Consider the following 12,659-nt stretch of genomic DNA (forward strand, 5'->3'; position numbering starts at 1 on the left):
TTAACTTTTAAGGACACCGAGACCATTTTACACGCCTTCATCTCATCACGCCTGGATTATTGCAACAGCCTTTTCACCTGTTTAACCCAAAAATCTATTGATCGACTCCAGACTGTCCAGAACTCAGCTGCCAGGCTTTTACCCAGAACAAAGAAATATGACCACATTACTCCTATTTTAGCTTCATTACACTGGCTCCCAGTATGTTTTAGAATTGACTTTAAAATTCTATTGATCACTTTTAAAGCTCTTCATGGCCTCTCGCCTTGTTATATTTCTGACCTTTTAGTCCCATACGCACCAGCACGTACCTTGAGATCCTCGGGCAGAGGTCTGTTGTCTGTTCCAGAGTCTCGACTGAAAACTAAAGGGGACAGAGCGTTTGCTGTCAGGGCCCCGAGGCTCTGGAACAGCCTGCCCGAGGAAATCAGGTCGGCTGAGTCAGTGAACTCTTTTAAGGCCCTTCTTAAAACATACTTTTATAGGACTCTCACTCTCTCTCTCTCTCAGAGGAGGGGGGTGAGGAGCTTTTGAGCAAGAAGGAGGAGGAAGAGAGGCGGATCGCAGAGATGGGCAGACCGATGCTGGGCGAGCACGTCAAACTGGAGGTTGTCATAGAAGAGTCATACGAGTTCAAGGTGGGATCATTTTTGTTAGATATAATTTATTAAAACATCATAATAAGCACATGCTATCAGTTCTCAAACTGAAAATCAGATGGGTGACCAAACTAATGGGATCATTTGTAGCAGGATCAGCAGGACTCCGGGCTTTTAAACATGTTATTGTTTAGTGACTCACTGTGTGGTTTCCTGTGACCTGCTGTCTTCCAGAGCACCGTGGATAAACTGCTTAAAAAGACCAACCTGGCCCTGGTGATCGGGACTAACAGCTGGAGAGAGCAGTTTGTGGAAGCCATCACAGTCAGCTCTGGTAAGAACTTGACATTAACCAAACTCGGGTGGTTTGACTGTCCAGTTTCAGCTTGTAGTTTGTTTTATTTACAGGGACAATGCACATTGATCGACATTACTGTTAATGTGCCGGTGTTAGCAACTGTTGTCCCTTGACCTGATGTCAAATAAGCCAATTTTACGAAAAAAACACAATATGTAAAATTAGAACAGGTGAAAGTGTAGCAAAGAAAACTGGCTGCATTATTGGCGTTCATAAAAATAGAAGATTACATAAAAACAGAGATTAACTCGCCCAAGCTTTAAATTTGAATCAGTATTGACTCCTGGCTCTGGCCTTCATCTCCTGCCAAGGTGATGATGATGACGACGATGATGGCGAGGAGAAGGTACCCTCCTGTTTCGACTACGTCATGCACTTCCTCACCGTCTTCTGGAAGCTTCTTTTTGCCTTCGTTCCTCCCACCGATTACTGGAACGGCTGGGCCTGCTTCGTCGTCTCCATCTCAGTCATCGGCATGTTGACGGCTGTGATCGGGGACCTGGCGTCACATTTCGGCTGCACAGTCGGCCTGAAAGACTCTGTCACAGCTGTGGTGTTCGTGGCTTTGGGCACATCTGTACCAGGTCAGAGACAAATCTGCCCCACTGTCCTCACTTTCAATTATTGGACAATGTATCATATTCATTTGGTAGATGCTTTTCTCCAAAGCAAATGTACAATAAATGAGAATCAGAATTTCTTTCCTTAACCCCATCACCGCAAGTCTGTAAGGCCAAGTTTTAACTCAAAATTGATGAAAATACCCAACTATGATGTAACACTGCACAACAGTTCAGTGTTGTTACAGTTTGTAGCAACTTGATGGATCTCAAACAAAGCATCTCATCTCCACTTTCTCTTTCCCTCAGACACCTTTGCCAGTAAGGTGGCAGCCACCCAGGACCAATACGCTGATGCCTCCATCGGCAACGTGACAGGAAGTAATGCTGTGAATGTCTTTCTGGGTATTGGCGTGGCCTGGTCCATCGCTGCCATCTACCACTACTCCAAGGGCCAGGAGTTCAGGGTTGACCCTGGCACGCTGGCCTTCTCTGTCACACTCTTCACCATCTTTGCCTTCATCTGCATTGCCGTCCTCATCTATCGCCGCCGGCCCGAGATCGGAGGGGAGCTTGGTGGACCCCGAGTCCCCAAGATCCTCACCACCTGCCTGTTCTTCAGCCTGTGGTTAATGTACATTGTCTTTTCCTCACTGGAGGCCTACTGCCATGTAAAGGGCTTCTGAAAGTTCTGCTTCCAACAGGTCCCCAACAGTCTCTGTTGAACAGTTCTGATGGATTTCTAAAGGTTCCTGCATATTCTGACAGGTTCTCACATTTCTGTTATTTGTCTAAAGATTTGGTACATGTCTACGTGTTGTAACTGACAGTTGATGATTCCTAGAGGTTCTGAAAGAGTTCTGAAATCCTTATTGTTCTAAAAGACTTTTTGATGATCTGGTTTCTAAACACAGATACACAACTATTGTGCTGGACTTTGTATAGTTCTTTTCTGTGCTTAAGCGGTCTAGCAAGTTCAAAACAACTTTAAAAGGTTTCTGAAGGTTCTTGAAGTATTGGACAGCTTCTTGACAGTCCTGATGCATTGTGAAGAATCCTATAGGTCTTGCAGAATGTGACAGGTTCCTGTCATTTTTCTAAGGGTTTGGACAAACTAAAGGGCTCTGCTGGGTTCTGACAGGTTCCTATAATTTATGGTCTAAAGGTTTAGATAGAGCAATAAAATGTAGTCCAAAAATTGGATCAGGTTCCTGATTGTTGGTGGATTCCCAAGGTTCTGGATATGTAATAGTTCTAATAGTTGTGTGAGTATTCTGGCAGGTTTCTGACATTTCTGAAGGCTTTTCTGATGATCTGACAGTTTAAGAATTTGAAACTGTACAGTTATTTTAGGCTCGTTAAGGTCTAACAGGTTTAAAACATTTTTGATGGGTTTTTAAAGCTCCCAAAGGTTCCTGGCAGATTCTGCATGTTCTTGACAGTCCTGGTGGATTTTTGTTAGTGTGGAACCCTCACCTGAAGCTTCTTTTTGACTTAATCTGGTGTCCATATTGGACTGTTTTCTGGCTGCTGAGTGCTGGTGACCTCCAAGACTGGACTATGTTCATCCTTACATACCTCCTGGACATTTAAAGACCTGTATCATAACTTCTTCACCTGTACTTTTAATCAATGTGTAATATAAACAATTTTAAATTTGGTTGTGCAGCGACTTTGAACCACAGCCACAGTAGTGACGAGCCATGGTGATAAAGGAGGCAGCTCTTGTTGGAGAAGAAAACCTGCAGGACTTGTGATGTTGAAGGCGACTGGAGGAGTAGTGTTGCACCTAAATGAATATCTGCACTAAGTTTGAAATAGTTAACGTTGGGCGTAGAAGGATCCAGAGTTGGTTGTTGAAGCAATTAAAGGTCTTTGCTGCACCGAGACCAGAGACTCTACTGAGCTGAACCTGAGCTGCTGCAGCAGTGGATTCTTAATGTTTGCAAAAATAACATTGTGTATGTGTGTTTGAGTGTGAGCACATACATAACCTCAAAGAACACTGAAAAGAGACGTCAGTCATGATGTTCTGTGATATGATTGGTCTGGAAAAATCAGCCAACTGGGTGCCTGTTGGATGACGTAAACACAAGTGCTGTTGCGTATTATCTGAGAACAGAATGCAGTGTCTTTCCTTTAAACATTAAAGTACAGTGAGTGACAGGTTGTCTTTCTTCTTGAATGCTTTTCAGTATTTCTCCTCTCTGATTGGTCCACAGAAAAAGTTGACTTAGTTTGTGTCACAAAAATATATTTTTTAACAAACTTAAAGTCTTAAGAGTTGCTATCGCCCCTTGGAGGCTGCAGTGTTAGTTACAGCCACAATAAAACAAACATTCACCTACAGCATTAATAAAAAGAGATTTGTGTTTTGTTGGAAGTCATATTGACATGTATGTTTCCAGTGATTCATTTCCAGTTAGAGATGTTGTCTTCATTTAGACTATTTTACAGGAGTACAGAAGACTGACTTTGACTGACATTTTGGATATAAAATCTTTATGCAGTATTATTTGTGTAAAATATTTTATACAAAAAAGGCGTTTGTGAGGTCACAGTGACCTTTCACCACCAACTTCTAATCAGCTCGTCCAAGTGGACATGTGTGCCAGATATAATATAATTCTCTGAAGGAGTTCCTGAAATATTGCGTTCACAGGACAGACAACTCGAAAACATAATGCTCGTCACTAGCGTAGAGGAATAAAGATACTCCTTATTACTGCAGAAGAAAGTCCTCTTCAGTATTAAACAAAGACCCTTTAAATGCTAACTTTAAAATCAACCTTTTCATGTTGCACTATATTCTTTGGACCTTACTAAAGCTCAGATTCTCGGTCAACACTTTGGGGGGTCAGAGTTGACTTTTAAAACCTCTCTACTGGAGGAAAGGTTATGGGGTCATTAAAAAATAAAGGGTTAATCCACTGGAGGGCAGGAAGCGATCAGATCATTTGAAGACAATCTGACCAAGAGAGGTGGACATACAGTCTGGATCCTCTTGTAGAAATAAGTGAACAAAGAGACGTCCAGTTTTGTTTATTGTTTCAAACATCCTACAGGTTTTACATCTTTTACAAAACTGCTCACTGCCTGTTTAAAGGGTTGAAGCTCTGCAGTGTGCAGCAGTGAGATGGGTTATTAAACACAAACAAGAAAACTTCATGAAACACAAAATAGTGAAATTCTGAGGGCCGATTAGAGGCTAAGCTTTGAGTTTTTTTTAAATCAATCCAGGTGAGGTCGCTCCAGCAATTTTGTGGCACTACTTTAATAATGAGGAAATGCCTCTTCAAAAAGCCCATTCCTGAAGGCATGAGAGGGCGGGAAACGGCGCCTCCTGTTTCCCACCCTCTCTTATGCCTTCAGGAATGGGCGTTGTCACACCCTGATTGGCCAAGAGGGGAAACACTGCTGATCGTAATCATTGTTGAAAAGTCAACAGGTGATCTGAATGATCCTCTAATGAACCCAGAGGAGCGCTCGACAATGACCCAAAATGAATATGGAAAAGGAAAATAAATTAGAAGCAAATTGGTATGAATGAGGGACAGCTACAATTTAAACCACTGGTTCGCAAAGTGAGACCCCCAGGGTTTCTTGAGGGGGCTCCAGGGGGTCCTCAGCAAAAAAAATAGTCAGTTATTTTCCCAATACTACGATCCATAAGTAACACAATGACAGAATGTATGACAGTGGGGGTCTGTGGCCTTATGGGTCCTTCATGTCACGATGCCTGAAATTTAGTAATCAATACCAATGAAATTCCACAATACTTTATAGCAATTTGATACCACAGTAAAAAACAGAAACAAAAAAATAAATCCCATCATGTACTTCATCATACACTCCTTTAACCCCTCAACAGTGATTGTTGTAAATTTGCATCACACCTCTGCCTTTCAGACTGCAGCTGAGATAGCGCCTGTTTGTGCATATTCAATAGGTACCTGGGAACCTTTTGCATGCACTGGTTTCTCGTTTATGCCTGTTGTCGTTAATTTGCATCATACCTAATTTATTTTTTTTTGTAAATAAATTCAGGCATCAATGGGTTAATTAAAACATCTGAACATTACAAAGAACGACTAACATCTGTGAAAGCTGTGAGAGGATGTCCAGGACAGATGAGCGGTGGTTTGATGTCAATATATTCATAAAGGAGAAAACGGTTTAAATTACAACCTTGCAATGTGCATTTTCAATTTATGCATTTACTATCATCAGTCCTCAAACCCTGCACAGGCTCAGAATGGTCTTGAGGAAAATCTGGGAGGTCCTGGGATGTTTTTCTGAGTGACTCAATTGCACTTGTATTTTACTTTACATAAGTACGAACAGTGCAGGGCACTGCCTCTTCCTGATGGTTCAAACAGAATTAAACCCAAGACAGGCAGTAAAAAGGATCTTAAAAGCCTCAGAGCTAGATGCTAGATGCTTTTTGACTCACAATAATGCTCACCAGGTTTCATAATTAAGTAAAGTGAAAAATTATGACATTTAAATGTAATTCATTAAATAATAAATTAATTAATTAGTTAGTAAAAATTAGTTAATAAAATCACTCTTTTTGTCAGTATGAGGAGACAAAATATTACAGGCCATATTTTCTCCCTCTAAATTTTCACTTGAACAGTGTTCATTCAGCTTTTTTTCTTCCTGTGCTTTGAATGGTGGGCGCCCGGGGCGATGGCTGGTGCGCGAGCAAAATGTTACTGTGGAGGATGCGAGTGCTTAATTATATCAGACAGCGAGCAATGTGGTTATAAGGTTTCTGGGAGAAAAAACTATGAACTTGAAGCAGGAATCAAGGCTAACCACCCGGGAATTGAGGCAAGTTAACGTCTCCTTTGCAATAAAAATTTGAACAAAGCTAGCATTCAAATTTTACAAAATAATTTATCAATATGTGAGATGAGTGAAATAAAGACTCAAATTATAAATATCTCGGTTTTCGTTAGAGCCGATTGACCAAAATGCTAATCAAAATTATAATAATGAGTAAGAAAATAACAATCAGATTAAAATAGCCAGACTTTTAGTCAACTAAAACTTGATTAAAAAAATAATATACATTAGACTAAATATGACAAAAACTAACAAGGACATTTAACACAGGACTAAATTTAAAAATGGCTGACAAAATTAACATTGGTGACTTTGTGTGTGAGGCCATAGAAATGTTACAACGCTTTCATCAAGTTGAAGTTATCACATTATAAAGTATAGTCCTCCCTCCAGCCCCGCTCACTCTCTCTGTTTGGTTTCATTGCAGTGTGCTCTTTAGCACTCAGAACTCCCCCTGCTGACCATAAGGTGCCTCTGCAGACCAGCCATTTCAAACCCAGCCTCCAGTCTTTGGGCCACGCCCCCTTATCTGCATACACTCCTCAATCCTACATGCCCAAATCTAAATAAATGCATATTTGATTTAGACTTTTAGTTTTTGTTTTAATTCTGACCCAATAATCCCTCCAGACTTTCGGTACGTAGCAAAAACGAGCATTGACATGTTTTCAGAATTTTGGTCGACTTGGTACCGAAGTATCAATTATCCTGACATCCCTAACCCTTGAACCGCTTCTTTAAACAGTGAGTGGAATGGAGTGAATACGTGGTGGAGGTCGGGGTGTAAGTAAATGTACAAGCCAACCACCCAGGCTGTAAGACTGACCGTCACTTTGGGGTCATTTGGTTGACTAACAAGATATTTGATATATATTATAACAGTCAAAAAGAGGCTCTTACCTCTAGAGCCCCAGGGCCACTAACTGTGAATAAGCTGAACTTTTGTAGATTTGGGCTTGAGGACCTGTTTGTTTTGTCCAGCTTTGAAGAACTAAAAAATAATTAACAGTTAATCCACTTACACACTGCATTAATATTATGTGTTATTATTATGATGATGACAATTATCATCAGATAAATACACTTTAGGCTGTGTACAGCATTTACAGGAAGTAATAAATATCCACATCAGAATTAAAATAAATAATTAAAAAGTAACTTATATGGTTCAAATATTTCTATTCCAACATGACATGAATAAAAGGCAAACAAGGTTTCTGCTCCTGGTACAAAACTGTTCAGCCTATCGCTTCACCATCTGCTCACAAGGACACGCCCACAGGAGGTCATGTGAGACAGGTGAGGAGGAGGAGAAGGTTCAGGGTTTGTTGTAGCCGAAGATTCCCACTGGAAAGTATTTAACATGGGTCGGCCACTGAGCAGCCAGCTGGAAAAACTTGACATCGTTCCACTCCACTCCATCTATAGAGACTGAGAGAGATGAAGGGGACGCTGTTGCTTTAAATCTATCAGCATGATGTCATCAGTGTGTGTGTGGTCTGATCAACAGCAAATGTCATGTTGGAGGTCTCAGCAGCTGTTGGAGGGATTGTAATAGAGAAGTCCCCACTGGGATAGAGGAACAAACATGTGTGTGTGTGTGTGTGTGTGTGTGTGTGTGTGTGTGTGTGTGTGTGTGTGTGTGTGTGTACCTCTCAGTGTGTGTTGGTGTTTGGAGGTACAGATCAGTCTGCTGATTCCTTCGATCAGCTGACTCCTCGACTCCGCCTCCTTCTCCTTCGTCTTCTTACTGAGGAACATGACTGACAGACACACAGACCATCATCACCATCATCACCATCTTCACCACCATCACCACCCTCACCATCATCATCATCATCATCACCACCCTCACCATCATCATCATCATCATCACCACCCCCACCATCCTCATCATCACCATCATCATCAACATCCTCACCATCATCACCACCATCACCATCCTCACCATCATCATCACCATCACCATCCAAATCATCACCATCACCATTACCATCCTCACCATCATCATCACCATCCTCACCATCATCACCACCTTCACCATCCTCACCATCATCACCACCATCACCATCCTCACCATCATCACCACCATCACCATCATCATCCTCACCATCATCACCACCATCACCACCACCATCACCATCCTCACCATCATCCTCACCATCATCACCACCATCACCATCCTCACCATCATCACCACCATCACCATCACCATCCTCACCATTATCACCATCACCATCATCACCACCATCACCACCATCACCATCACCATCCTCACCATCCTCACCATCATCATCACCATCCTCACCATCATCATCACTATCACCATCCTCACCATCATCATCACCATCACCACCATCACCATCATCACCACCACCATCACCATCCTCACCATCATCACCACCACCATCACCATCCTCACCATCATCACCACCATCACGATCCTCACCATCATCACCACCATCCTCACCATCATCATCACCATCCTCACCATCATCATCACCATCACCATCCTCACCACCATCACCATCCTCACCATCATCACCATCACCATCATCACCACCATCACCATCCTCACCATCCTCACCACCATCACCATCCTCACCATCATCACCACCATCACCATCCTCACCACCATCACCATCCTCACCATCCTCACCACCATCACCATCCTCACCATCCTCACCACCATCACCATCCTCACCATCATCACCACCATCCTCACCATCATCCTCACCATCATTATCACCATCACCATCCTCACCACCATCACCATCCTCACCATCATCACCATCATCACCACCATCACCATCATCACCACCACCATCACCATCCTCACCATCATCACCACCATCACCATCCTCACCATCATCACCACCATCCTCACCATCATTATCACCCCTACCATCCTCACCATCATCCTCACCATCATCATCACTATCACCATCCTCACCATCCTCACCACCATCACCATCCTCACCATCATCACCATCATCACCATCACCACCACCATCACCATCCTCACCATCATCACCACCATCACCATCATCACCATCATCACCACCATCCTCACCATCCTCACCACCATCACCATCCTCACCATCCTCACCACCATCACCATCCTCACCATCATCACCACCATCCTCACCATCATCCTCACCATCATTATCACCATCACCATCCTCACCACCATCACCATCCTCACCATCATCACCATCATCACCACCATCACCATCATCACCACCACCATCACCATCCTCACCATCATCACCACCATCACCATCCTCACCATCATCACCACCATCCTCACCATCATTATCACCCCTACCATCCTCACCATCATCCTCACCATCATCATCACTATCACCATCCTCACCATCCTCACCACCATCACCATCCTCACCATCATCACCATCATCACCATCACCACCACCATCACCATCCTCACCATCATCACCACCATCACCATCATCACCATCATCACCACCATCCTCACCATCCTCACCACCATCACCATCCTCACCATCCTCACCACCATCACCATCCTCACCATCATCACCACCATCCTCACCATCATCCTCACCATCATTATCACCCCCACCATCCTCATCATCACCATCATCATTATCACATCACCATCCTCACCACCATCACCATCCTCACCATCATCATCACCATCATCATCACCATCACCATCCTCATCATCACCATCACCATCACCATCCTCACCATCATCACCACCATCACCATCCTCACCATCATCACCACCATCCTCACCATCATCATCACCATCCTCACCATCATTATCACCATCACCATCCTCACCACCATCACCATCCTCACCATCATCACCATCATCACCACCATCACCATCCTCACCATCCTCACCACCATCACCATCATCATCCTCACCATCACCTTCCTCACCACCATTACCACCATCACCGCCATCACCATCCTCACCATCATCACCACCATCACCATCCTCACCATCATCATCACCATCACCATCCTCACCATCATCACCACCATCACCATCCTCACCATCATCATCACCATCACCATCCTCACCATCATCACCACCATCACCATCCTCACCATCCATCACCATCCTTACCAACATCACCACCATCACCATCCTCACCATCATCACCACCATCACCATCCTCACCATCCTCACCATTATCACCATCATCATCACCATCACCATCCTCACCATCATCACCATCCTCACCATCCTCATCATCATCATCACCATCACCATCCTCACCATTATCACCATCATCATCACCATCCTCACCACCATCACCATCCTCACCATCATCATCACCATCCTCACCATCATCACCATCATCATCACCATCCTCACCATCATCACCATCCTCACATCATCACCATCATCATCACCACCCTCACCATCATCACCATCCTCATCATCACCATCACAATCACCATCATCACCACCATCATCACCATCATCACCACCATCATCATACCTCCTCTTCCTCACCTTTCTTGTTCTTCTCTTTGGTCACCACCGTCATGCTCATCAGCTCTCCTCCACTGATCCTCGACACCTGCAGACAGCGGAAGTTGCTCTTCAGTGTGTTCTTCACCCCCACCTCTTTCCTCCGCTCTCCACCTCCTCCTCCTCCTCCCTGACTGCTCCAGTAGTCCACCTGCAGACCCATCACTTCACCCGGACAGCTGGACGGACAGGAGGAGGCGGAGACACAGGACAGCAGTTAGGTCGTAGTAACAGTAACAGACTCCATTTTGGAAAAAATGTGTCTTGCTGTAAACAAGAAGTACCTGGTGGAGGGGGAGGGGGGAGGGGTGGAGGTGATGCTGATTGGTGCTCCTGGCTGAGAGGGAGGAGATCCCAGTATGATGTCATCAGAGTCAACTGTGGAGAGAGAAGCAGTTCGATCTACTCTTCAAAGGAAATGGTTACATGTTTCCTGTATTTGCTGTGTTCTGTCAAGTTTATTGTTTTTTACAAGGATTAAATTAAGGCAATACAAAAACTTTATATTCAATCAACAATTCAATAATAGATGAAGGAAATCTTAATAATTATAACCGAATCCAGAGGGCAGAGGGAGGTGAAGGGGGAGGAGCTGGAGGGAGGAGGTGACAGGTGAGTCTGATCTACCTGAGGTGGACCGGAAGTTCTGCTCCACGATGCCGACCTTCACCAGCTGAGAACACACACAAATACAGAACCTCAGTTTGACCTGGAACACCTGACGTCTCAACACAGCACTGCAGTACTACTACACCGTCAGGATGCACGATACAGAACCAGTACTGCAGTACTACTACACCGTCAGGATGCACGATACAGAACCAGTACTGCAGTACTACTACACCGACAGGATGCACGATACAGAACCAGTACTGCAGTACTACTACAACAACCTACAACAACAGGGTGCACGATACAGAACCAGTACTGCAGTACTACTACAACAACCTACAACAACAGGGTGCACGATGCAGAACCAGTACTGCAGTACTACTACAACAACAAGGTGCACAATACAGAACCAGTACTGCAGTACTACTACAACAACCTACAACAACAGGGTGCACGATGCAGAACCAGTACTGCAGTACTACTACAACAACAAGGTGCACAATACAGAACCAGTACTGCAGTACTACTACAACAACCTACAACAACAGGGTGCACGATGCAGAACCAGTACTGCAGTACTACTACAACAACAAGGTGCACAATACAGAACCAGTACTGCAGTACTACTACAACAACCTACAACAACAGGGTGCACGATGCAGAACCAGTACTGCAGTACTACTACAACAACAAGGTGCACAATACAGAACCAGTACTGCAGTACTACTACAACAACCTACAACAACAGGGTGCACGATGCAGAACCAGTACTGCAGTACTACTACAACAACAAGGTGCACAATACAGAACCAGTACTGCAGTACTACTACAACAACCTACAACAACAGGGTGCACGATGCAGAACCAGTACTGCAGTACTACTACAACAACAAGGTGCACAATACAGAACCAGTACTGCAGTACTACTACAACAACCTACAACAACAGGGTGCACGATGCAGAACCAGTACTGCAGTACTACTACAACAACAAGGTGCACAATACAGAACCAGTACTGCAGTACTACTACAACAACCTACAACAACAGGGTGCACGATGCAGAACCAGTACTGCAGTACTACTACAACAACAAGGTGCACAATACAGAACCAGTACTGCAGTACTACTACAACAACCTACAACAACAGGGT

General features: G+C 44.0%; 2 protein-coding genes across 12 annotated transcripts in view; one reads left to right on the plus strand and one right to left on the minus strand.

The window, feature by feature from the left end:
* The window catches only part of slc8a1a (solute carrier family 8 member 1a), a 42,754-nt gene extending 39,071 nt beyond the window's left edge, over positions 1–3,683 (plus strand). For all 6 annotated transcript variants that reach the window (XM_046047237.1, XM_046047242.1, XM_046047236.1 and 3 more), the window contains 4 exons: positions 511–638; positions 834–933; positions 1,269–1,541; positions 1,827–3,683. In XM_046047237.1, coding sequence (XP_045903193.1) covers positions 511–638; positions 834–933; positions 1,269–1,541; positions 1,827–2,203 — 878 coding nt within the window. In that variant the 3' untranslated portion in view covers positions 2,204–3,683. The remainder of the gene's footprint in view (positions 1–510; positions 639–833; positions 934–1,268; positions 1,542–1,826) is intronic.
* Positions 3,684–7,480: 3,797 nt separating this feature from the next.
* The window catches only part of LOC123969654 (phosphofurin acidic cluster sorting protein 1-like), a 31,977-nt gene continuing 26,798 nt past the window's right edge, over positions 7,481–12,659 (minus strand). For all 6 annotated transcript variants that reach the window (XM_046047246.1, XM_046047249.1, XM_046047247.1 and 3 more), the window contains 5 exons: positions 11,524–11,569; positions 11,181–11,274; positions 10,879–11,075; positions 8,021–8,131; positions 7,481–7,799 (listed from right to left, as the gene is read on the minus strand). In XM_046047246.1, the coding sequence (XP_045903202.1) occupies positions 7,687–7,799; positions 8,021–8,131; positions 10,879–11,075; positions 11,181–11,274; positions 11,524–11,569 (561 nt within the window). In that variant the 3' untranslated portion in view covers positions 7,481–7,686. The remainder of the gene's footprint in view (positions 7,800–8,020; positions 8,132–10,878; positions 11,076–11,180; positions 11,275–11,523; positions 11,570–12,659) is intronic.

This window comes from Micropterus dolomieu, linkage group LG04 (assembly GCF_021292245.1).
Source record: "Micropterus dolomieu isolate WLL.071019.BEF.003 ecotype Adirondacks linkage group LG04, ASM2129224v1, whole genome shotgun sequence".
NCBI lineage: Eukaryota > Metazoa > Chordata > Actinopteri > Centrarchiformes > Centrarchidae > Micropterus > Micropterus dolomieu.